This window comes from Acanthaster planci, linkage group LG06 (assembly GCF_054643075.1).
Source record: "Acanthaster planci isolate LZ-2023a linkage group LG06, COTS_SCS, whole genome shotgun sequence".
In the NCBI taxonomy this organism is placed as follows: domain Eukaryota; kingdom Metazoa; phylum Echinodermata; class Asteroidea; order Valvatida; family Acanthasteridae; genus Acanthaster; species Acanthaster planci.
The window spans coordinates 2,265,714-2,291,272 of record NC_141782.1 but is presented as its reverse complement, the minus strand read 5'-3'; the positions used below and the strand labels follow the sequence as shown (position 1 = coordinate 2,291,272).

The window sequence follows — 25,559 nt, the reverse complement described above, 5'->3', positions numbered from 1 at the left end:
GGTACGTGGTCGGATTGAAAAGCGGTAGCTGTGGCCAAGTTACCAGATGAACTCATCATGCATACCGCAACCTACACAAACCTCAAAGGCCTATGCAGTGCCAGCTCACCTGATGTGTGACGTTGTTTTCGATGACCATTCAACTGCTGCTGAAGGTTGTTACGGAGGATTTTGCTGCATACGTTTTTTTCTTAACATAATGCACATTATTTTGTGGCAAAATTCAACCAAAGCTTCAAGTGGGTCAACGACGTACCATCAGCCTTTAATTGCCTGCTGTGCCCTTACTCCGACTTGAAGACTCGACGCAAGCACAAAGACATGTTTAATTTACATTCCATAAGAGTCCAAGAAACAAAGCCCAAAGAAATTAGTCCTCATACCATCGACTCGGGCCCTACAAACAGGGCTGTAAATGCTGTACTGATTGCTGTACGACTGTTTACCGTCTCCGTTTTGTAGGACTAACCGTCCTACATACATGAAGAAGTGATGGTAAATAGTTATACAATCGAACGCCCAACTCAATTCGTACATGGGTGTGTTTTGATCCCAGAACCAGCTCAAATAGTCCATGAGGAACACCAGCATTTTTAACCACTTTCCCACCTGTTTTTTCAAGAAAACGGTTACCCAGGCCGGCTTGCTTGTTAACGATTTATAGCAACTGGTGAAAACATGTGTGCCATCGGACACACTGAAAACCCCTTTCCACTTTGGCTTTCAGTACCTACCTGCTCCACTACCGACCCCGAGTACCGCAGCTCCTCGAGATCTCACCTGCCAAAATGTGGCCTTGAGTTTTTCAACCCCCGCTCCGCCGAAAACGCCATCCATCCAATTAGCGAGCATGCTGAAATCGGCCGACCGCGCACTGAAGATTTTTAACGCCATTAAATAGTAGTAAATGTTTGCGGCCAGGCCAACTAAAGGGTGTACGTTCCATTTTTCGTTTCTGCTTACAAATTGTTCTTTAATGCTTACAACCTGAAGGAGAATACTTAAGATCTTGCTGCACATGAGGTCTAGCCCCTGTGGGTGCGTTCAATTAGCTTACACGTGTAAGTCAAACTTACACCAGAGCGTTCGTTTAGCAATCACGTGATCCTCGTGCCTGCTTCAGGATAGGAGTAGACATTCTTTGGTGGGGTGGGGTTCTTTTCGGTTTGACTAATGGGGCGTGTTTGTGAGTTTGTTTCTGCATTCAATTGGGGACCCTGAACAATAGAGGACAATAAGGTCCCCAATTGACAGAGGGTCCCCGATTGACAACTGTGTACAAAACATATGGGTGGTCTTCTAAAAAAGTTAAAGTACAAACAAAAGAGGAACAATAGGGGGTCCCCAGTTGCAGGCAAATACACACTTGTGTGCGTGTGCTTGTGTGTATTATAAGGAGTGTATAGGTACTGTGTGGATGTCACTCCTCCACCTTCAGCCCGGACACACTGACTTGTGTGTGGCTGCATCTAGAAGTGATTCAGAGTATTCAGACTCTGGCATCCTCCCACTTTTGTGTGGAGAGCAAGCTTTAGCGAGCTATCAACCGTGTAGCAAACTGCAGCATTGCCGACTTGCTGAGGCTTTTAGGTCCCAAACCCTGCTGGTGAGCTGGTGACCATAATTCTGGAGAAACACGCTGCAAACCTATCAATCCTGGGGTTTCAGCGGGAAGGGAACACTCCTGTGGGATCTCGATCTACGCCTTGTCAACACAGACTGGTGTGGACCCGGTAGAGGGACGTGAGCCAAGCAGTGAACCTCAAGACCCAGGCGTAGAACCTCAAACGGATTCAGCAATTGCAGTCCTGCGGGACAGAGCTAGACCGGGAACCACAGCCAGGGTGGCGAACCATCAAGTCAGTCAAGACGAGACCCACGAACCCAGTTGAACTTTTGAAAGCTAATCATTTTAATTGATCTGTTTGTAAACTTTCTGTGTAAAACATACCAATTAATAAGTTGAGGAAAACTGAGGAGTTCTAGAGCGTCACAAGAAAGTAAAGTGTCACAGAAGTGTCTTTTCAGTGTACCTTTAGAGTAAAACAATTATGTACCAATTTATTTGAAGTTGTATTATTCTTGTGTGTCACAAGAAAGTAAAGTGTCACCGACAAATCTAGTGTGTCACAAGAGTAAAGAGTCACCGACAGCTAGTGGGTGATTTTCGTTTTAATTCTTCCAATACTCAAGAAAGATATTTAGTGTTAGTTAAACTTTAAGCGTCAGGGAATTGTAATTATTAGTTAATGTGCTTCTATCAATAAAAAATTAATTGTAAATAAAGAGAAGCTTTAGTGTAATTTATTTGGCTCACTGCAACCTGACAACTTCTCTTCTAAGAGCTACATATTCATCATTAAACCAGTTAGGTATCTTTATGTGTTTATAAAGAGCATGTTTATCACAAATTTGTATAAAGGTATTCTCAAAAGTTCTCCAGACCATTTCAGAATCACCATATGATTGCAAACCTGTCCAGGGAGTATGTCCAAGGTCGTCCGTGAAGCTATTTTCGTTAAAGGCACGATATGACCATAGAGCTACAACCCACCGAGTCCTCATGCTGCGCAGAGGCCTCTTTGGATGCTTCGGCGTCTTACGAGCTGTATAGATCAGGGAGTTGGCACCAATGTTCACTGTTAGTACCCCAATACTCGCGTACATGTTTGGATGGGTAGTCCATACATGATCAATTAAAGTTTCTGAGGTACCTGTTACCCTTGTAGGTTTGGAGATAATTTGCGTAAGTTGTCTTGATGACATTAAATCCTGCAATTGTTTATATTTCCAATCACTAGGTTTCAATAAATCACAGTTAAAATCCCCAAGACAAGTTATTTCCCCTGGTGTTCAGTTAGAAGTGCTGAATCCTATTATCTCATCGAGTATAGCTCCTCAAAGAACAAGTGCAGGCTTTCGGTCCGTATGATACCAGCATAAACAGGGCGGGTACTTGGAAGACTAAATTTCATCCATAGGGTCTCAACCTTTGTAAGTTGGACGTCTAGAAGATGTATCTGATGAACACATTATCTGTTGTGGACGTACATGGCCACACCAGCATGCTTGTCTCCCCTGTCTTTACACAGTACCCTGTAGTTCTGTATGTGAATCTCTGTGTCCTCGATCCCGTCATACATCCAAGTTTCAGAAATAGTCAAAATATTAGAATTACTTTGGAATACCAAGAGGCACAACTCGTCCAATTTTGTATAGAGAGACTGGGTATTTAGATGCAAAAATTTAATCCCTTTATGTACCTTCATGTCGGATTTACTTCCAAATGTTTTAGTCTTAGACCAGTTGGGATTAATATTTTGTGCACGCTGATGACAAAAGACACACGAGGCGCACAATACACGTATCTGGTGTTGGGTGAGTTGAAATCGTCACCGAGTTGATGTTTCACAGATGACTGATGCAGGAACAAGTACAGAATACAGCACAGCAGAGTGCATGGGGCAGCCATATTTACACAGTCGTAGGCAATGTGTTGAGGGAAACCTCAGCCAAAAATGTCATAAACAAGTCAAAAACTACACAAAATATTCATCACAGGTAGCACTAAATACAGTTCAATACATTCATCACTCCAAGTAAAATGGATGGCGCAAGTAAACGATGATAAAACCAGATGAAAAAATCGACTGAAGAAACAAATTAAAATGGCAGCTCCTGTTGAGGAGGGCATCTGTACATACACATACACACGTATACATGTAGACACTGCAAATGGAGGGCATACTTTCCAAACTATCAGACGGAGGACTTCTCGTCCATGTGAGTGCAGCCTATAACACCGAGGACAACACTCACAAGTTTTTGGTTGTTTTGGCCGCTAAAATTTGAGTGCATTATTGGCCTACCACTATAGGGTTCTGCATCAATGTGGTATAATGTCTCGAGGGAATGGCTGGTGTGGCGTATCCTAGCTGAACTTGCCTACAACTTCATAGTGTTACGACAAAAGTCTTTGATGTTTCTCCAAGTACGGGTCTGCAGTGCCACAGTGCAAGCTGCTTCGATGTCCAGCTTGCCAGGAACTTTCCTCAACTGGAAGAATTTGCGCAGGCCTTCTTGGACGTCTGTCTTCTCCGCTGTAGTCCAGGGACGCCGCTTCACTCGTCTCGATGGCGGAGAGGGTTCCCTTGTTCGAGATGCAGCAGCAACACCAGGAAGCTGTCCTATTAATGTAGAGGCAAGAAAAGGACATTAGAAATGTAGGTGACACCTCAGCAGACAGCCTCACAGAGTGACAGACAGAGTGACAGACAGACAGACAGACAGACAGACAGACAGACAGACAGACAGACAGACAGACAGACCAAATCTTACCGTTTTTGACGGATCCATCGCAGGAGTCTTCACTGCTGTCACTGCTGTCACTGCTGTCCCCACTCTCGCTGCTGTCCTCTTCACTGGTGAAGCCTTCTGAGAGTAAACCCGAAATTGAGATCAATCAGTTAAAGCACACATACATGCACGGGTGTCTGGCAGTCTCTGCTTGGTGTTGAGATATGGGGGGGGGGGGGGGGGATGGGATGGACGGCCAAAATGGAACATTATTTTGGGAGTTCTTGACGCAAGATACATTTATGGGGGGGATTTTTTGTCCCCCGTCTTTCTTTGTACTGGTCTGTTCTTCCGGGGGGGGGGGGGGGGGGGGGAATTTAATAGGAAGAGAGGTATTCTTTCTGGCCCAGTACGATGCCCTACAAAATGGGAGTCTGGGTTGGGTTGACTTGGTTCGAAGCCAAGCGTTGGGTAGACGGAACATGGGAAACATGGTTTGAGTACAAGGTGCCCTTACCTCCAGTTACATGCAGATCATCCAAGGATTTGCCCTGCTGGGAAGACAGGTTGCCCCTCTCCAAACTCAGGAAAAGTCTGGACAGTTTGGTGACCCGCTGTACAGTATCTGGCAATTGGTAGTATTCGCGATGTACCCGCAGATCGTGGCCCATGAAGTTGGCTAGAGTTTCAAGCTGATGTTCCTTTAATGCAAGAATTTGCGATGCAGTTGCTACATGTTTACGGAGTTTGGTGGACCGGATGCTGGATGCATTGTCAAGGCCAGCCTTATCTGCATATGCCCTTAAACAGTCACTCCCTCGTATGTGGCCTCTCCCGCCATAACAACACCGTGCGAACAAGAAGTTGTTGTCTTGGGCTACTCCAGCTTCATGTCTCTTGGCGACAAGGGCACTCAACCACGCTACTGCCTCATTGCTTAGGAGCACGGGAACAGTTCTGCCTCTCTTGCCGACTATTTCGACAACACGGAACATCTTGCACAGCTGGCGCTCTAAATCACTCAACAGGCATTCCCCCTCCAGTTTGGCGGTGCTGTGCTTGTGGAAATCGTCAAGTTTCATTTTTGAAACCTCCCCCTGCCTTCTTCGGTTGAACATGATGAGGTGGCACAGACTGACCTCATTCAATTTCTGCCAAACTGGCCTGATTTGTCTGCCCCGAGCACCCTGCAGGAGTTGAAGTTCCCGGTTGCCAGCTTCATGAAGGAACGACGACAGGTGGACTACATCGGCATTTGTCGGGAGAATGGTGACTTTGTTGCGTTTTCCTTGGTACAGCGTTCTGTGTGCGTGTGTGGACACAAGGTCTCGCCAGTTCAATTCACACAACTGCAGAAACTCTTCCGCACGCTCCGCTTTGTGTTTTTGGCCGGACTCTAGGGCACTTCCTTTCAAGACGAGTGCACACTTCTTGACGGAATAACCAATCTTCAGCGCTAGTGACGGAACATCGTACAACTGTTTGTCTTCCCTGAAGCCGGCAATATCGTGGACGGCCTTCACAATATCAGACAGGTGGTGCGGATGGACAAATGATTCGAGTGATGCATTTGGTTGCTGGGTGTTCTTTCGGAGTTGTAGGACGAGTCGACCCAATTCACGCACCCTGTTACGGATGTAGCCATGCTGATCTACATCGTGCCCTAGTTTCATGTATTCACGCTTGGCCAATTCAACAATCAACGTGTCATTCTTGACTACCAAAGCCACATCATCTCTCTTCATTGGACTAAGAACCTGGTGTAACTGGAACGACACGCCAACAGGAGGAGGTTTCAACAAATCACTCTTGTGAGCGACCCGTCCACCCACACGAGCCCTCTTACCGGTGCTGTCAGTCTGTGGAGTGGGTGCTGGCTTCAAAGGGCACACGTGTCGCCACAAATCGGTACGCACATAATAGCCGTAACAATATACGCATGGTCCATACGCATCGGGAGATACCTTGCAATTTGGCCTGTACCCGACAACGAGCACACCACGACCTTCACGAAGAACCTGACAATTGTGCCTGTGATTGCCTATATTGCGAATTTTCAACAGAAGTTTCTTACGCACACCAGCGTTGGGCTCACCGGCGATCTCGATGACTTCTCTTTCTTCCTTGTGACATGACTGGAGATGACGGGGGAGCTTGGCCTGGGGTACATCGCAGTAAAAGCAGAAGTGTTTCTTGTCCCATTTCCTGCAGCCAACCTCATTACTGGTTTGCATTACGGTCACACCACAGTTCTGCTGGACGTCAGACGTGTCATCACTTGGAGCAACAGATGACGTAGGCCTACTGCTGGAACCGGTGGACGAATCAGCCATACTGTCCAAACGTCTCCACTTATGGTGAGCAGGTCAGCTGGCAAGAAAACAAATTGAACATTATTTTCGTTAAGCCGCTTGTCTTCTTTTAATTTGGTATGGACTGGTGGTGGTGGTGGTGGTGGGGGGGGGGGGGACAGGTCTCGGGGCTCCCAAGAGCCACATCCACCCAAAACCCTCACCCTGAACTAACACTTTAAACACAATTAGGCCTAGAACCACCACATATGGACGACAGAAAAGTCTTCACTTGCGGCTGGAAAAATGTGTTGAAGGAACCTGTTCAACTGGATTATGTGATTGAGCTTTTCGGACTGCATACGTATACCTATTCCACTGGCACATTCACTCGAACAGCGGTGCAAGATCTACATTAGCCTATCGACAAAATTGGGGGGGGGGGGGGGGTGGATAGCAGCCACACTTTAACCACGCTCTAACTAATAGCATGGTACTATAGCCAGCACTGGGGCCCATGTATTTAATGATGTAGTAAACCGTACCAAGATGGGGTCTGGTCATGCTCAACATTCTACTTCAAATGAAATCGTTTTTACTCACCATATTTTCCACTAGAAGACACCTACATCTCAGAACGGCTACAGAAGTCCACAGGCGTGATGGCAAGGTGACGCTATGATGCTTTTCGACAGTTTGGAGGCTTTTATATTTGTTGGGGGTTATGCGTCCCCGGCACTTGGCGACGTTTATTGTGCTCACCAATGCGGATCGGACAGGGTAGCAAGAGAGCTAGGGAGGGCGCTATTCCATCCAGGGATGCGCCGAAACTGTCCATTTCGAGCGGGTGTTTTTAAACACCCGGCGTGTTAAATGCGTACACCGAGGACGGCTTCCAAATGCCTTGAAATTTCGCTGACCCTCATAAATGCTCACTGCGGCCTCAAATTTCACCTTATTGCGAACTGAGGACGTCCTCGATTTACAATCCGACCTCGATTCGTGACTGTGTTAATACATAGAAGAGCTCCGTCTGCACCTTTCACAAGTACACATTCATACACACACAGGCACGAGTACATCATTTCTAGGGAAAAAAGTGGGGAGGGGGAGCCGCGTCTCCGCACCACTCTTGGAGCAAGCCCCTGACCAGAAACCGGAGACTTTTTGGCCTAATGCCTTGTACTAGCGTAATTGCTTGGGAGAGAACCCAAGTACACGGTTGTCAATGTGTGGGAATGGCGGCGAAAGCCTTAGATAAAACAGAGTGGCAAGAAATGGTACGCATCTCACAGAGTTATCAGCTCTTTTAAATTAGCAAATGTTCACATAGTGTGGTAGAGCAGGGTATATGGTATTTTGATGAAAGAGGGCATTTCAGTAAAAGCAACAATTACGCTGCAGAAAAAGAGCACTGAGAATGTATAAAACTGAGTGGCTTACGTAGACAAACAGTACCGCAATCACGACATCTTAGTTAAACGGTTGAAGAAACTGTTCTAATTTGATTCTGCTGGCTTGTACACGACGACCGAGTCCCAATCAGTGTTCATCAATATCGCTCCATTGTCTCTCTCTGAGCAATCGCTACTGGCGAGATACTCCATCACCGACCGACGCAGGTCATCGGACGCCGCCCCCCTGAAGTCCACAACATTGGTGATGAAATCCGCAAGCAGGCCGCCTTCCACCGAGGCTCGGTCAAAGCAGTCGGTAATGTCCACGCGGACGCGCTGGTGGTGCAGGTGGCGTGCGTGTGGGATGCTTTGCTGGTCTAAGGAGCCGCAAATGTCGGTGGAAGTTTTGGTGTTATGGTTACGACCTTGAAGACACGGAAAGCGAGTTCTGAACCGACTCAGTCCGCTGTTTTCTGAAAAGAATAAGGAAAGTACTGCTGATGTATACAAACAAGGATGCGTTTGTACGGGTTTTGGGGGACCAGTTCACCGTCTTTTTTAATCAAGTACAAGCCGATCGGCCAGTAGCCTTGCAATCCCAACAGACTTCCATCTCTACTATCTCTATGCAGCCACGCTATGCTCTAAGAATCAACACAATTTAAGAGACTATCTGTATCTCATCCGTTTATGCCACTGATGAATGATCAGCGCTTTATGTCCATAAGTTGAGAAAATGGCTCGTAAAATAACATTTAAAGCCTGGAATGTCATGTATATTAAGCCATTTCTGTATCGAGTATGCGGGTATTCGTCACGACCTTATTAGCACTATAAGCAGTGTCAATAGGTCACCCAAACTTCTAATGTACAGACTTTTTCAGGCCACATTAGATGCAAAACACAATTGCATTACAGCTTATTGAAAAAGGAAGATGTTTAATATTTCCACAGGATGTGGATAATTTACACTGGCAGTTTACTATCAAACTTTTACCTGACAAAAGAATCGTTGCTAATACTCCGCCGGGAACTAAACAGTTGTACAAATACATCAGTGTGCTGTCAAAGTTGTCGACATAGTACATGGAGTGAACAGCGCTGATGACGTGAAACTTGGTCAGGTTTCCCGCCTCTTCATACTGCTCGATCGTTTCATGCCGCCAGTCACACTTAACGCCTTGTAAGTCGCCAGCCTTCGATTGAACCAACGCCTGGTACTTGTCTACCAGCTCCTGAGAAGGCTCGACAACACGATTATCGATGCGAGGAAATCGCTTCGAGAGCTTCTCCAACATTTTACAATCCATTTCACCTGCAAAAGCCATTGTAAAATGAGATTTGCAAGGAACGGACGGTAAGATTTCAAGAAGTTGCATCTATTGAAGTCAGATTCTGAGTAAGTCAGTTCCCGACATTCACTCGAGAATGTCTCTTATCTATTCAATTAGATGAACTAGTAATTTATGTCATCCCTGACAATATACAAATAACTGTACATACATGAAACACTTACCCGATCCACTACCAACTCCCAGTACCCGCAGCTCTTCCTGGGTGTCCGAAGAGGTCTGGAGTTTACTGACGACCGCCTTGCTGAACACCTTGTCAACCCAGTCCGAGTACACGCTGAATTTTGCAGACCGGGAACAGAAAACTTTGAACGCTTTGACGTAGTGGTCTGGGTTTCCGAGCAGGCTCGGCAGCGAGTTGGCGTTCATATTTAGTGAAAGTCTCGGTACGATTGAGAGTGCAAAATGAGTTGGAGGTAGGCTACTCACTGCCTGGAGGATGGAACTTTAACCTGATAGAAAATTTGAAGACTTTTGATAAACTGAAGAGTAATATGAGCAAATACCCTTTCCAATACGGGCGATTCACAACACTGTGCCTGCAAGAGTTACCAACGCGTTGATCAATTATCAAAGAGCGCGAAATCTGTCGAAACTTTCCGAACGCGGATTGGGTCGACAGATTTCGAGCATTGTGATTGGTCAATGCGTTGCAAACTCTTTGAGGCGCACTTTTGTGAAACGCCCGTATAGGAAACTGAATGGAACCCAAAAGTCGACGTATACATACAGCATTTATTACATGTGTTATGACCAAAGATCAGATAGCACTGCGCCGTACGATCTTTGGTTATGACTCTTTCTCTGAGCTATAAAATTTTACTATAAAGAGGTGGTGCAATGTGTCTATTTACCATGGCTGAGAGGGAACGAGGCTGCCATATTTATACAGGAACAGAAGCAAGCAGGGGAGAAACCAGATATGTCTCTGGGGGGTCAGGCCGGAGTTTTTTTAACGATTCATTTTTCCCGACAAACGGAAAAGATGATGATGAAACATTGCACAAATGACTTACATTGTTAACAGTGATATTGGTGACTTCAGTTATTTTTTTTTTATTATTTCCCCCTTAAGTTTCTTCATTTTTTTCTTTTGGTCTCAGAGCCCGGGGGACCTCCCCCGATCTGCGCCTGGTAAGGTCACGCTTGCCAAACACATATGGGTTGACCACCTATTGATAAGGGAATAAATAATATGTGTTTGGTCGGTCTTAGTCGTGCGTTTAAGACCGGTGCAGGAGAATGGACGCGACTGCCAGGGCAGTATCAGCGTTTGTTATCCCATAGAGCTACAATGGTTATCCTGAGCCAGGTCTTCAACGTTAGTTTAAGACCGGCCAAGCGCATTATTATTTATTCCCATTCATAAATACTTTTTTATTCTTAGAGTCAAAAGAAGTCAACATATGATGGATTTCCAACGATATTGTTCCAAAATTTTGGGTGCATTTTCCCAAACACCTCTGTCCATATTATGGTACACTCCTTTTTAAAGTTGTACAATAGAATCTCCTTGTATGGGCTTGGTGCGCCTGGCTTGTTCTGCGTGCTGCGTCGCACGCAGACTCATGACCATCATAGGGAAAGAAAGTGTCTCGTATCCGTGTGCCAGCGCGTGATTTACGCACCGGGCATTATCAAATGTTAATACACGGTCAGGTTGCACGTTGTTGAATAGGGTGACTGTCTGAGGTATTTATGAATACCCATTCAGCTGTGGCCGAGACGTACGTCGTACCGTGATCTTTATTAAGTCTTGTTATGAAAATGGCCCAAAGCTCGCTGCAAATCAAATCTCAGATGTGGGCTACCTGGTACATATACATTTAAAGTGTAGATAAATTCAATGGATGACCAGCACGTTTGGCAGTTCCCCACAAACGGTAAAATATCGCCGTCTTGGTCTTAAAACAACACCTCCTAAATTAAATACAATTAAAAAAAGACAAGAAAGTAGGCCTACTTCGTATTGCGATAGGGTTTCTCTTATAACTGATATCATAACCCAGAGATAAAACATAGTGAACGTTTCACGGCGGAGAATCGTGCAGGGTTCCAAAAAAAAAGAATCGTGCAGGATTCCACAAAGTCCCTGTGTTAATTTGTATGGGTGAACGCACACGGTGAATTGCCATACACACGATGTGCACACAGTGCTGTCCCTACAAATGACTAAGTACACGTGTATTGTACATAATGAACACACACAGTGCGGGTACGAGAGCAATATACATGTACAGTATGTACATGTACTTATTCAGTCGTTACCACGATGTCCAATTTACTCACCCGTTAGGCCTGTTTTTGAAGAAATTTCCGAAAGTATATACACAAAAAAGCAAGGAAAGAAGAGGTTCTAAGTGTTCACTGGTCAAATTTATTTAAGGTATTTTGTAAACTCAACCTACTCTTCCAGAAATCTTCACAATCTTCATCATACAGTTTGCCCGGTTTGTCCAGCAGGTCTGTCTGTTGGCGTGCCCTTGGCCTTGGTTTGACCTATTCTGCGGGCTTTGTTTAGCCAGCTGGTATTATCAACGGGGGCTCAGAGGGGACACATAACGTCACCGTTTTCAAGAAGAGGCGACTGAGTTTCTACCAGAGAGTAAAGCCTGGTTTCCATATCGACGTAAGAAACGCAGAGAGCAACTCAATCAAGACGCAAACTGCAACGCAGACAAATGGAAACCTGTCAAACGGACGTGTCGCCATGCTCGCAAACCAGCCCCAGACGGATCGGCAAAGTTGAGCCCAGTTCAACCTTGCCAGCTGTAGTCTGCGTTGAGTAGCTGAGTAGCCAGTATACAAACGCACACGCTGGCTTGGCTTTGTACCACTCATGTTATCCATTTCTCCTCAGTTGCTAGTGTAGTGGTCCAGCCCTGCCTTAAACTATCAGAAGTTGATTCGTCCACCGGTGAAGGAGGATGATGGAGACTGAACATGCCGAAATAACGACCCCATACTTCTCGTCTTTACAAGTATTGGTGCATTTATTTATTCCATAACAGAGATCACACGTACCAGCTGACCAGTCCCAAAGTAAGTAGTAGTGCTAGTGGAAAGGACAGGTTGAGCCCCAGTCAAAAATCCCAAATGACGAAAAGTTACAAGTATAAAAGAAACCCAGTACAATTGAAAGAATAATGGACGTCTTTAGTCATGTAAAGGCTATTGTCATCAAGTACTGTACATGTACAGACATGTAAAGTTATACATGCAGCTTCAAGTGTTTGGCAGATCATACCATTCTACCTCCATGATCATACCGATACATAAAGGTTTCCGGAAAGTTACCACTAATTCCTTTAAACTAAACCCACCTTGACTGTTCGGGGATGATCTATTTAAGTGTGGGTTCCCAACCAAGCTGGACACTCTCGGTTTTCTGGGGTTTTAGCATCAAAACTTGTTGGTTTGTTCGAAGGCTCGGCGGAACACGTCAGCCATTGATCTTCAGAATGCAAAAACAAAAGACTAAATCCGGATGCAGGTTTCAGCGCAGCATGCAGCACGTAGGCTACGATGACGTCACCTTCATAAATTATGTTAATTTACTAAGCCCCGGATCTCCACACTGTACTATAGCTAAAGGGTGCAGTGTCCCAATTCAAGGAAAATTCTCCGCCAGGCCGAGGCGCAGAAAAAGTACCCCCCAGAGATTGTTTCAAAAAGAGGGGTCTGTCTGGGCCAAGAAATGGTGGAATTGTGTCAGTATGGCCCAGGATCATCTCTGTAGATTCAGGGGCACCCATCTGGGGGCAAAGCAGACAAAAATGGGATTGAAAATTAGTCAGAAGAGCCCCAGGAAGGTGAGGGATGTCATTTGAAAAATGGCCGCTGGGAGGGCTTGGCAACATTCACTTTTTGGGGGGTGAGTTTGTTTTGGGCGGATAATTAAAAAATTCATTGGTTAACCTACAAAAAATTGAAAATCAAATGAAATCTGAAGGACCAAACAACACATTGATTTTTGTTTGAGAGGCCTCAGGGACTTCAGTTGCCTGCCATGGGGCTCCAAACTTGGTTGATTTTACACTATTTTCAATGGAGCTTGAATTAGTTCAGTGCACCCATAATGCAGCCTCGATCGTCAACAAAATGGCTGATCATTTTGGCTTCAAGACGCAACATTGCCACCTAAAAACGCATTTTTTGCAAAAAATTGCCAAGTTTTGCACGCCATTTTGGTTAATTTTTTGGCGGAATGACATCGCACAGCATCTCTTCTGCGACTGTCTGCGTCTTCACGTCATGTGTTCCGTCTGCGTTACAAAAATATGAAAACCAGGATTTTTTTAAACACAGGTTTCGAGAAAATGGCATTTGAAGTTGGTCTCTTTTGTTAAATTTGGAAAGAATTATTTTGTAAATAAACGAAATCACTTCTTCGTGAAAACGCTAAAATTCAGGTGAGTTTTGTCTATTCGTGAAAATGCGTGCTATTTTGCTATCTGGTTCGTAAATGAATGAGTTACTTTAAGTTTGAATCACACCCACTGCACATGCACTACACAGAATAGTATGATACATTGATCGCCGTTTATATGGGGCCGTGGAACCCGCGAAAGTTAAAGGCGGATTAACTTCAGCGAGTGTCCAAAGGGAGCCTGCAAATCGTGGCGCGTCCGCGTGTATGACAAAGCCACTTACGAACCGGGTGCGGTGTGAGCCAGAATGCAAAATTGTTACATTTGTATACATTTCCAGCATCTACAGAAGACAAATTTGCCTCTTCGTGAAAACGCAAAATGCAGATTAGTTGAAATTTGCCCCATGTAGATAATTGTGATTTGGTTACATGATTTCAGTAGATTTGGTTTAAAACTGACTACACGTGACTGTAGGGATTGCATTACCTACAGTCCTTTTTGCCGAAAAACAGAAATTTGAAACAAATCATGATTCTGGGCCAAAGTATTTCTTGTTGAAAACGACAAACAGAACACTTTTTCTCGACAACATGCAATTTTTTCAAACTTCCCCCTTAGAGGTGCCTTTCCATATATAGCCGCGTCAACACTTGCGCCAAGCGTTGCGGCCGAACGCAACACACACGTGTGTTATCTTAATGGAGTCGATTTGGTGTCCGAAAAAGTGAAACGCATCATGTACGCAACGCACCCAAAAAACGTACATAATAATGGATGCGTTCGATTAGCTTACACGCGTTAAGTCAACTTACACGAGAGCGTTCGTTTTTCATCACGTGATCTGTGTGCCTGTCCTGGTGTCAGCCACCACTACTCCAGCAGGTGAGTGGGTCTCTGGAGGCTGCCCGAGTGTAATGACGTCACGGATGGACTGTTCGAGTATGGACATCATGGAACGTGGCGGGGACTTGACCTTTTGCCATTATGCCTTGGTGAATACGCTGCAGCGTTCAATTGGCCTCATTTCGAGGCTTCCCTTGCGTGTAACACTGGTGTATTCAGGAAAGCTAATCGAACGCACCCATGGAAAGGCGGCTTAACTCGCAAACACGTCTTGAATGTCGAAGGTGGTTGTGTGTCTAAATTTCAGCTTAAATGGAAATAGTCATAATTGCCTATAGACCTAGCATGCCTTTAAAAGAGATTAACGTATCGCTCAAAAACCGTCGTCAGAGACAATATTACGAAAACAAACTCACAAGATGAATATGAAAGGGCTGCGTAGCATCGTGATCGGAATCTTGACAAAAATATAATCTAATCAGTGCTGTGAATTATCTTATTGCTGAGCTTTCGGTAACTGGGTACCTTCGTCAGGACAAGGAGATTCAGGTCTGAATGAACGCAGAAAAGCCCTTTCACATTTCGCAGAAAAATCCACGCAGCCCTTTCATTTTTTGCAGAAAAATCCACGTGATGATTCCAGCTGGATGCAGCGTACTAAGTTCAAAGATGACGCACTGCTCCAGTTCCTTACGCTGTACTTCGGATGACGCTTTCAGACGCTTACGTTACTGTATGCGGCGGCGCTGCCGGACGCGCTGATACTGGGTCAGCATTTCCTCCTCCATGTGGCCAACAAACAGACATGCATAACTTGGTCCTATCCGTGTGCCCATAGCCACACCACTGGTCTGAATGTAGCGCTCACCGTTGAACGCGAACTAAGTGTTGTTCAGCCAGACGGAGCAGTGTGCTGGTAGGGGGATCGAGATGTCCGGCCGTGTACCGACGATACATCGATGATATTGTTGGTGCTTTCACCGGTACGTGTGATGGCGTTGAGAATTTCTTAACGTTTGCGGATTCTTTTCACCCAACAACTGCGCTACACATCTGATGTGTCGCAACACTCTGTTACCTTCCTCGACGTGCGCGTCTAGATCTGTGCGCGGAAACTTGGCACAACCGTGCATTGCCGTAAACCCACAGATTCCCACAGCTACCTGCCGCACCAATCATCTTAAAATGCAAGAACTCCATTCCTTACTCCCAGTTTCTCCGACTGCGTAGGATTTGTAGTAGCGATGCGGAGTTCTCTGTGCGTGGGAAGGAAATGCTATAGGTTTCTTTCATCAGCGCGGTTACCCTCCGGCTATCACAGACGCTGCATTCAACGCCGTATCTTCAATCCCGTGCAAAACGGCTCTGAAACTATACCCAGCAAGAAATGAGACCGAGGGGTACCCCCCAACATGTCCAATCCCTATACACATTCCAGACTATTGTTACTTAACACATCCCCCCAAGATGTCTGAAAGGATTTCCCCAGATTCATGCGAGACAATGACCAACACAAAGCAGGGGGGGTTCTCTCTGTCTCATACCTTACTGCATATATGTGTGAAACCCACCGGGATCAAGCAACGTGATCGCGTCCCCCAGTACTCACATACCACCCTCGAAACATCCCGGTACGTAATGTTCTTCTCAAACATTTTCGTACACTCGGGGAGCGCCCCAGATGTAACACCTTCCCCTACATAGTTAACAACCCGTCGGTCGCCAGGCCCCCGGTAAAACAGAGTACGCGGGAATCACACATGCATTACCAGTAATGTGGTTTCTTGCCTTACGTGTCGTCGCTGTGGTAAACTGTACGTCGGAGAGACCAAGCGTCGCCTTGGTGACCGCTTCGCGGAACACTTGCTCAGTGTGCGCCAACAAACGTCCCGTCTCACTGTCACGCAGCACTTTTGCGCACTGCCGCATATTCTCGGTGACGTGAGCGTCTGCATCGTGCGGAAAGCGTTTTTGTTTTAAATTAAGCCATGGAAAAAACCGAAAAACAAAGGTCAGTGGCTATTAAAAGTCAATCAATCAACATTATTGAACAATCAATAATTAACAGCCCCGAGAAGTTGTTTTTGAGTGGCTTTCGCACTTGAATGCAGTTGCGCATCCAGCGGGAGGGGGGCAGGAGACAACTTGCCCCCCACATGATTTTTAATTTAAAAAAATACTTCGTAGGTAAGAAAACAGTACGTATATTTATTTATCTAATCCCTAAGAAACCAACACCGTGAAATAAAAGCAAGGATGTAGGGACCGTAAGGCTTTGATGTTTTCTCCCCAAACATCAGATTGAATGAGCCTGAAGGCACATTCGCTGCTGAATTTGCCCCTCTTGACACCAAAAGGTGCATACGCAGCTGCTTGAATGGGTGATTTAATCTTGTTATGATACGTTTCCTTCCTTACGCTAATCAGAGAGTGCACTTTACCCACAGTGAATCGCAAATGTCATTTCGCCACCTGCAGGTTTGACTGGGTTTTCCCTCTCGTCAGATCGTCAGCATGCAGCATTAATTTTTTGTATTAACGTAGTCGACATTAGTTAGTTAGGGTCTGAAGCTGGGCTAATCTGGTCCCAATAAAGACTTTGTACCCGCAGGTGTCCGACTTCAGGTCAGGGCAGTCTCAGAATCAATCTAGAGAACTGTATCCTATGGGGTAGAATCAGCTCTTGCTGAAGAAGACTGGACTGTTGCGCTCCGGCCAAGGCAGCCTAGAGTTCAAGGAGGTGAGACAGAAGACCATGTAACAAGTAAATGTATATTAAGTCTAAATCAAAATATAAAAGGACTAACAAAGCACGAAATTACAAAACACATTTACCTTGACACATTGAAATATACGTGCTTAACGTTACAGGACAAAACCAGCAGAAAAGGCCTCTTATTTCCGACACCCGCACATCGTACCCAATTTAACAATCGATGTATTCAATAGAAAAATGCTTATATTTATAATCATTGAGAATATAATCAAAATATATCATTCAGGAAAATGATTTTATGATGCTTTATTGATAAAATTACTTAATTACAGTCAAATAGAAATTTGAAATAATAAAAACCTGCAATGCCATAGTAAAATGGGGAATAAATGGTTAAAACACCAGTAGGAAATTTATAAATGATGATTAATGCCAAAATCAACATGAATTTACAATCCAAAGCAATTATATTTGCGCTCATGGTATATAGAGAAGGGTACATGACTAAAGTCTAACAAATAAGCAAGCATTTCCAATTTACAGCAGTATGCAGTTTCACAACTCACAATATATCACCGTACCTTTCATTAAAGGCGTTTTTACAGGACTTGTACCACAAGCAATGAGGTTTCTTGTTTCTTGTGAAATGAAAAAATACCTATTCATTCGCAATGCATTTCACATGACAAAACGTAATGAATGCATTGGTTATACGACAATAAAAGCTGCAAGAAATGAAATTATGTATTTCATACACAGTGAGCTTAAGCAATGTGTAAGAACACTGAAAACCTCCTCCCACCCACACAAAAAGCTGAACTGGATCACGCTCCCAAAAGATGGGCTGTGATTCGTGAAGCCAAGAACCTCTGAACAAACTTTAAATCCTAACGCAACAAACCCACGATAACAAAGTTCAAAACTTAGTAGTGTCCGCACGACATGGTTGTTGGTGCAGGAATTTACCTGCAACCTCCTGCACGTGTTTTTACATTGGATCACGCCCCAGAGATGCTCGAGAGCAACTGGTGGCAATGTGATTATGCTACTGAAGCAGACTTTTGAGGAGCTGCGTGGTTACGGCAAATTGTTTAGCTTACAGAGTAATTAATACATGTAATAAGTAATAAATGAAGTACACCTGTATGATGTCTCTAGCTATCTCCAAGATGTCAGGCTTGGGTTCATCGTGTTCTGCGTCGGCGTGCTGCCGATGTACACCTCAGCCCCCAAATAGAAGCTACATGTATTGCTTCTGTAATTAGAAGACTGGCAAAGGAGAGGTATGTACTCACATAATTTCAGGGCAGGCTTCGCAGAATTAGTTCTCAATTTTTAATGGAGTGATTTTCTTAGCTTCCACCGTCTGGTGTTATAAAGTTGCAAAAGTTCAGGTACTTGTCACCTGCTGTAAATATACATAGTGTTTCACCTTTACCTTGTTTCAGGTGATGTCGTGCTTACAGGAACACCTGATGGATTTGACAAGAGATTGTCGTGCAAGGATTGGGTGCATGTGCATCCATGACCAAGCAGTTATGCAAGGCAAAGCATACCGGTATTTAATAGATCAAGACCAAATGAAACTGCCTCCATTTTAATGAGAGAAATTTTATTCTCGTGGTTTGCTGATGACAACTGCATCCCATTCAACGATAAGCCACACTTCATCTCCACACTTCTTGGAGCAGTGGCTGCTGGCAAGATACTCCATCATAGATCTCTGAAAGCCTTTCGACGCCACCTTGTCGAAGTCCACAACGTGAGAGAAGAAATCCATCAACATTTTACCCTCTGCCGAAGTTTCGCCAAAGCACATGGTGATGTCTATGTGGCAGCGTTGACGAATCTTCTTGTGCGGGATACCTCGGCGTTCCAAAGAGCTCTGCAAGTCGGCCGAGCTGACGTATCTGGGCTGATCTTGCAGGAAGTGATACCACAACTGCGACATCCCACTGTTCTCTGCATGGGCCAAGAAGGCGAGCTTTGTGTGAGGCTTGCACTGTAAATAATTCCTCCCTGACATCAGAAGATCATTTTATTTTATTTTCGAAGGAAGACGGTTAGACCCGCGATCGCCTCTCAAAAGTGAAGGGTGTGATGGTTAGCAAAGCTGTCACACCTTCTGTACATTTACGTGTAACACATCTTCACACCTATTGTACATGTAAAAATGGATCTGTTACAAAAAAGCTCAAGCGGTTGGACTGCACGCAGGTTGCGATGGAAATTTAAAATTCAGAAACTCTATAAAACAATTACTGTATCCAAGCCCACTCTCTGTGTCTCTTGTATTGAACTTAACAGATCGTGCTCAGATATCGGCGACTCATATTTGATTCCTGGATAAGTTCTTGACCCCATGATTATGGCTCATCAAGTCACACAATGTAGTGACTCGTTGCAAAACTGGACATTACCTGACTCTAAGACAACAAGCAGTACTCCGCCTGGCTCCAGACAGTCGTAGAGATACATTAAAGAGCTCTTTTCTACATAGTACAGGGTGTGGATCGCGCTGACGAAGTGAAATTTGGTCAAATCTCCCTCTTTCTGATATTGCTCTATCGTCTGCTGTCGCCAGTGGTGATCTACGCCTGGCAGTTCATGGGCCTTAGACAGAGCTAATGCCTTGTACTGGCGTAATTGCTCTGAAAAGGGCTCAACTACACGGTTGTTGATGCGTGGGAAATGATGCAAGAGCCTCTTCAGTATCGTGTAGTCTACACTCCCTGACAGTTAAAAAGTAGAGTGGAAAGTTATGGCATGCATTCCACATGAGTTTTTAGTTAATTAGGAAATGTTCAAAATATATATGTGGGGTGGTGGTAGTGGTGGTGGTGGTGGTGAAGACGTGATTTCTTCCAAATGCTTTTTTCAGGGAGGTTGTTTTTCTTGAAAAGAAATTGTTGCTATTAAAAAATACTACCTTCTTTGGTGGTCTTGAAGACTTGTTCTAAATACGCCAATGCGACATTTTCTCGTTTGCTCCTCATTTTTTTGTGCCATTATTAAGCCTATTTCGTAGCAACTAATTTTCCACGACTGCATATCTGTTATCGATAGATATCATTATGATGCGTGTCTATCAAAATTTCAGCCCCTCAATGTGATGATTTCTATTATTCATCTTCAAATGAATTGAAGTTGTTTGTTGAAATCTACTTAGAGACAGCTCTGAACCATTTTGTCAAATCTCAAATTTTATTATCTGCCGTTTTCTGATGACTGATAAACCACTACAAAGGAAAAGGGAACGAGACACTGCTAAGGTGATTTTCGACTGATACACCACACGACTAAAGTTGTGTGAGAACAGAAATGCAGAGTTGTAATGGCTCGAGTAAATGACTCAGTCACAATTTTTGAGACTACCCAACCGGAGTCCCAAGGTGTATTGACTTGACTTGATTCACTGAGAGCAAGTGACTCGGCTCGACTCGAGTCCCTCATCAGAGGACCCGACTCAAGTGAAAGTTAATAAGACTCGAGTCCCGAAATGAAAGCAAAGAAAAACACTGCAGTGAGTAACACTGCTGGTTTGTAATGTTCATGTCACGTGATACATGTATTATAATCAAGAATAAAATGTGGTGCGACTACATGTAGAAACCCAGAGGTAAATTTAAATATGCTAAAAATGACTTCCTCTCTTGTTTTTATTTATTGTATTGTCCCTTCAAACATTGGGGACTCGAAATGACTCGAGCTAAATCCTAACCATTCGAGTCACACTGTACGTTACAATGATTCGACTGGAGTCACAAAAATTAGTGTCTCGTTACAACTCCGCAAAAAAATGTTGAGGAGTCCTACTGGTGAGGATTGCCATTCTTACCATCTCCGCTGCCAACTCCCAGTATACGTAGTTCCTCTTGTCTGCCCATAACAGCCTGGAGTTTATCGACGACAGCCTCACTCAGCACACCATCCAGCCAAGCTGTGTACTTGCTAAACTTCAAAATCGAGGTCTTGTAGGCGTTGAACGATTTCAGGTAGTGGTCTGGGCTTTTCAACAGATCCGGCAGCGATTTCCATTCCATCTCGGCTTCTCTGATCTTTGGGCCATTTTCCATAGACCAATTTAAAGGAAAAAAATGCAAGCGTGCAGTCAGAAGATCTTAGTCACAATGTAAAAGCAATTGACTGCCTTCAAAACTCAGCCATACTGAAATGAAAGCGAGGTTAACTTTTTCGGGGGGGGGAACCTGAGAATAAAAAGAAAGCAATAAAATTAAAGTTCATTATAGATTAACTTAATTAATCACGATGAATACTTTAAAATTTGTGATTTATTATATCTAAACCTAATGTTTTAAGTAAATTTTTTTTAAAGTCTACATGGGACCACCCCATGACAGATTACACGAATCCAGATAGATTAAGGGAAACTGATTGAAAATGGCTTCCTTGGGTCTAGGTCTACAGAGCCGATTTTAAATTCACTATCGTGCAGGCAGTTGGGGGTGCCCAGTGCGACCCCGGCCCCACTCTGAATCTGCGAGTGTGAATAGTGTTGCAGTGTGTGGGAAAAATCTAAATTATTGTTCTAATCGTTGCATAAAATACCTAAAATGTCACTATTCTATGCAGCAAAAACGATCTCATCGTTGTACCAAGAAAGTTCTATGCATTTTTATACTGCTGTAACAAAACGAACAAAGCGAGTAATTTCCCGTGCAAAATGTATTGAGGGTTGCCCCTTGGACAGGACACGCGGCAGCCTCATAATCTCGAGAACGACTAAACGTGATAGCACGGTGGCGCGTCGTAATGATCGATCAATCGCGCAATTTAGTCGTCATACCGGAAACATACGCCATCAAGTGTTAAATACTTGAGGGCGCGCGCTTTTTAATTAATTAAAACAATTGCTTTGGTCACACATATTTTGCAGTAAAATTAGAGTTATAAATTACATTTTCCCAGTTCTTTCTGAACAAACCTGATGGAAACCCTCTCAGGCAGGGCTGCAACTGCATGTTTTAAAAGTCCTTTTGGAGGGCGTGGGGCTCGTATTAGGGTGAGGGGAGGCACTTTGCACCTTGGACCCATAAATGACATTTCCACGCTTCTCTCTGAAGACAACACGAGCCAACGGATGTCAATAGGCACCGCAGGATGTGTGTTTGGGCATTCTGGGTTTTTTCCCATCCATGCAGCTTGCGCCAGATCACTCTCACATGTCTCAGCAGGTGGTCTCAGCTTACCACTACCAGGCCAGGCCTGCCCAATAATAACAAGGTCAGACAGAGGGCAGTAAACTATCCGTTATGGCGTCAGCAATACAGCTCCGGCACGCTGATGATCCAAAACAGTATTTCATTGGTCTAAATTTAATGGCCTGATTCACAAGGCAGAGGGTAATTTCTTCACAATTTTGTGCAGTGGGGATTGTGTATGCAGCCACATGCTAAGATATTGGACAGGGGATGTTTCAGGCTGGCTTCAGTGACTGCCTGGGTGATCCCAAGATTGAACCCCCGTCCAAGAGTAGCAGCACGGGGATTTAGGAGAAGTCACGGGGGCTCGAATGGGTCACGTGCAGCATTTGGAAAAACAATCCCATCTCGTGACTTGTGACACGAGGCTGTCCCGCCTTTTACACGGGAGAAAGGTGCAGTAAACTCATTCAAGCCCATTGAAAACAGTACAATACCAACAAAGTTCAGGCCTCGATAACAAACAAGCCGACATTAGCGGAGTTTCGAAAAGAAACATTACATTGTTGTCTTGACCCAAGTTTTTCCATTTCTTTTTATTTTTTGGTTTGTTACCCAATTACATTTGTAATTATTCGCGTAAAACAAACCTACCCCTCGAAAAGTGGAAGTTCTCAAGTCTGCTCGCAGCCATTTTTCAAATGCCTTCTACCTTCTGGGGCACTAAGGACTGTGTTCCATAAGTAATAATGTACCCAGGGATTTGATCCTGGCCTTTTTTCTACAATTTTTCCATTTTTCACAGCCAAACAATCTCCTTTCTCTGTGTAGGCACTTTTTATGCTATTGGGCGATAGAAATTGTTCACTTGAATTTGTTCTCTGCACAATACAATAGATGGTGTTAAAGGAACACCAAATAACACCAAATTTGTAACACCTGTGAAAGTGTTAGTGTAGTCCTCTGATAACACTTGGGGTGGTAAATTTAACACCCCAGTTTTTGCAGTGTATAGGGTTACGTTTCGTTCAGGGTTCAGGTTGGAACTAGGGCTAGCCAGTCTCGAAGTCTGATTATCAACACCACATGCACTTGACTGAGGCTTCATCCCTTCTACAGGCTTTCGTTTACTTTGCTTTCTGGCAGTGTAAATATTTAGGCTAATGGTTGCATGTGGGGCAGTGTTGTTGACTCGAGTCGCTGACTTGGACTCGAGTCGGATTCGAGTCGCTATTGTTTAGACTCGAGACTTGACTTGACTTGAAAACAAAAGACTCGAGAATTGACTCCACTTGAAAAAAATGACTTGTTGACATGAAATCTTTTCTTAAAATAAATAAAAATACAAACTAACAAAAGAAGCACGCGTGGCGTCGCGTTGCCTTCCTCCGCTGGCACCACCACACATCATGCATATGACATGCATGACGCTTACTAGTGCAGACGTGGGTGAGTGGTTAAGACGTCTGCACTAGTAAGCAGGAGGTCCTGGGCTCGAGTCCCACCCGAGTAAGCTTGGGAATTTTTTTCGCAAGCTCTCAGACAAACACTGCGCATACAGTGTTTATTAATACGTTGGGTAAGGGCAAAACCCGTTATAAAAAATAACATCTCCCCAACGCAAAAATACATCTTGAAAATAGTTTAGATTTACAATAAATTGACCTGTAATGAATAAGCTTATGTGGTGACGTATATAGGAATAATCACAAACATACAAAGTGCAGCATGTTCATGGACTTAAGCCATTGACAAAATTGTAAGGTTCATGGAATAAATTATAAGGTATGGATAAAACCGATAAAAGTTATAAGGTATGGGCAAACGGAGTAAAGTTACAAGATAGGGCTAATATGAAGTAAACTTATGAGATACAGGCAAAATGGGGAAAAGTTGGGGCACCGTGCAACAGAGTTCACCTGTGTAAAGAATATACAGTGAAACCATTCATAAATATGTAATAGTCATCAAGACTAACTTGAAGCAATCGTTGTGCTTCCTGTACAAGTCACATGCCAAACTTTTCAACACAATTTTCACTACAACGCAACGAACAAAATCCCTTCAAATGACACTTTTTGGCCTGATTTGGAGCCCACACTTGGCCCACGTGTACTGCTATAGTATATCTGTCAATATGAACAGGCCAAAGCTGTGCATAAATATGAAAGAAAGATAAAAAATGCAAAAGTTCAGAGCAAAAGTGAACTTACGTTCTGCCACCGAATAAACTAATGCTAGAGAAAGGCAGATTGTCACGTGCGCCACGGCGAAGTACATCGCGTACGTATAAAAAATTAGGCCCTAGTCTGACACAAAATAACAGTCTAAAGCCCCTTGTTGCACACTCATATAAATGAGAATACTGTTAACTTATAATTAAGACCATGAAAAACCACTAGGAATACTTTATAGCTAAAATGCGAGAATTTGGATAAAATATTGGGATTATTTTCAGCCTACACTTAAATTTGGCGAGAAAAGGCGTGGTGCGGTTTTGATATAAAACATAGACTTGCCAAAGTCTGACCACTACATTAGCATCCACTAGAAACATTTTCTCTACCTGGTGAGGAGTGTTGCCTTTAATAATGTATTTTCTAATGGTTCAAAATCCATAAAACTGTCTCCTGACATTTGTTTTTGACTTTCAAGCCCTGCTAAATCTAACATTAGCCAAACAAAGAAGTTTCACATCCCTGCCGCCTGGACTGCATGGAGGCCACCATTTTGAAATATAGGGTGCAGTGAACTAATTCAAGCTACTGAATAGTCAGGAAGGTGTTTCCTTGTTGACACTGGCGCAGAATTCAGTGTGTTGCCACTCACTCCTTAAGACTGTTCTCACCTTTCCAACAAATACAACCTTCAGGCTGTCAACAGGTCACCCATAGCGACTTCCGGCGAACGCTCGCTCACCCTGGACATTGGTAAATGTAAAACATATCATGATAGACTAATCGACACAATGATCAGCCTAAACGTGCAAGGCATCAGCACGCACATCGACTCCCCTACGTCCCATGACTACCGTACCCGACGAGAATCGATATAGCTACAGTGCATTGCCCCACCGATTTGCTGGCAGGAAAACCCAAGAATTCCAAGACACCTCTACAGTTACCACCA

General features: G+C 44.2%; 3 protein-coding genes across 7 annotated transcripts; all 3 read right to left on the bottom strand.

Annotated features, from left to right (window-relative positions):
• Window positions 1-1,888: 1,888 nt before the first annotated feature.
• Window positions 1,889-7,436, bottom strand: LOC147798729 (uncharacterized). Of its 2 annotated transcripts, none has more exons than XM_087138238.1 (4): window positions 7,191-7,436; window positions 4,814-6,666; window positions 4,339-4,434; window positions 1,889-4,187 (listed from the first exon to the last, which is right to left on the bottom strand). In XM_087138238.1, exons 2-4 carry the CDS (start codon window positions 6,627-6,629, stop codon window positions 3,946-3,948), a joined length of 2,154 nt encoding a protein of 717 aa, XP_086994364.1. In that variant the 5' UTR covers window positions 6,630-6,666; window positions 7,191-7,436; the 3' UTR covers window positions 1,889-3,945. The 2 variants fall into 2 exon arrangements, with proteins under 2 accessions (XP_086994364.1, XP_086994365.1); XM_087138239.1 differs by having other exon boundaries at window positions 4,339-4,431.
• Window positions 7,437-7,625: 189 nt separating this feature from the next.
• On the bottom strand, window positions 7,626-12,824 carry LOC110973719 (histamine N-methyltransferase-like). 3 transcript variants are annotated; one of them, XM_087138242.1, is made up of 4 exons: window positions 11,745-12,542; window positions 9,501-9,788; window positions 8,982-9,299; window positions 7,626-8,457 (listed from the first exon to the last, which is right to left on the bottom strand). In XM_087138242.1, exons 2-4 carry the CDS (start codon window positions 9,703-9,705, stop codon window positions 8,087-8,089), a joined length of 894 nt encoding a protein of 297 aa, XP_086994368.1. In that variant the 5' UTR covers window positions 9,706-9,788; window positions 11,745-12,542; the 3' UTR covers window positions 7,626-8,086. The 3 variants fall into 3 exon arrangements, with proteins under 3 accessions (XP_086994368.1, XP_086994367.1, XP_022080437.2); XM_087138241.1 differs by having other exon boundaries at window positions 11,626-11,782; XM_022224745.2 differs by lacking the exon at window positions 11,745-12,542 and adding an exon at window positions 12,660-12,824 and having other exon boundaries at window positions 7,627-8,457.
• A 4,338-nt stretch (window positions 12,825-17,162) lies between these two features.
• LOC110973718 (histamine N-methyltransferase-like) lies at window positions 17,163-25,479 on the bottom strand. Of its 2 annotated transcripts, XM_022224740.2 has the most exons (4): window positions 24,644-25,479; window positions 21,107-21,326; window positions 19,689-20,000; window positions 17,163-19,230 (listed from the first exon to the last, which is right to left on the bottom strand). In XM_022224740.2, the coding sequence occupies exons 2-4, from the start codon at window positions 21,309-21,311 to the stop codon at window positions 18,881-18,883; spliced, it is 867 nt and encodes a 288-aa protein (XP_022080432.2). In that variant the 5' UTR covers window positions 21,312-21,326; window positions 24,644-25,479; the 3' UTR covers window positions 17,163-18,880. The 2 variants fall into 2 exon arrangements, with proteins under 2 accessions (XP_022080432.2, XP_022080434.2); XM_022224742.2 differs by lacking the exon at window positions 24,644-25,479 and having other exon boundaries at window positions 21,107-24,636.
• Window positions 25,480-25,559: the final 80 nt, after the last annotated feature.

Bases quoted from the DNA above. Each gene is read 5' to 3' on its own strand.
- LOC147798729 (XM_087138238.1), bottom strand. From the start codon at position 6,629: ATGGCTGATTCGTCCACCGGTTCCAGCAGTAGGCCTACGTCATCTGTT. The intron at 4,435-4,813 runs GTAAGGGCACCT...GTTTACTCTCAG, and splicing joins TGATCTGCATGTAACTGGAG to AAGGCTTCACCAGTGAAGAG. The intron at 4,188-4,338 runs GTAAGATTTGGT...CTACATTAATAG, and splicing joins CGATGGATCCGTCAAAAACG to GACAGCTTCCTGGTGTTGCT.
- LOC110973719 (XM_022224745.2), bottom strand. From the start codon at position 9,705: ATGAACGCCAACTCGCTGCCGAGCCTGCTCGGAAACCCAGACCACTAC. The intron at 9,300-9,500 runs GTAAGTGTTTCA...TGGCTTTTGCAG, and splicing joins GGGAGTTGGTAGTGGATCGG to GTGAAATGGATTGTAAAATG. The intron at 8,458-8,981 runs GTAAAAGTTTGA...TATTCTTTTCAG, and splicing joins AGCAACGATTCTTTTGTCAG to AAAACAGCGGACTGAGTCGG.
- LOC110973718 (XM_022224742.2), bottom strand. From the start codon at position 21,344: ATGGAAAATGGCCCAAAGATCAGAGAAGCCGAGATGGAATGGAAATCG. The intron at 20,001-21,106 runs GTAAGAATGGCA...TTTAACTGTCAG, and splicing joins GGGAGTTGGCAGCGGAGATG to GGAGTGTAGACTACACGATA. The intron at 19,231-19,688 runs GTAATGTCCAGT...TGGCCCATGCAG, and splicing joins GCTTGTTGTCTTAGAGTCAG to AGAACAGTGGGATGTCGCAG.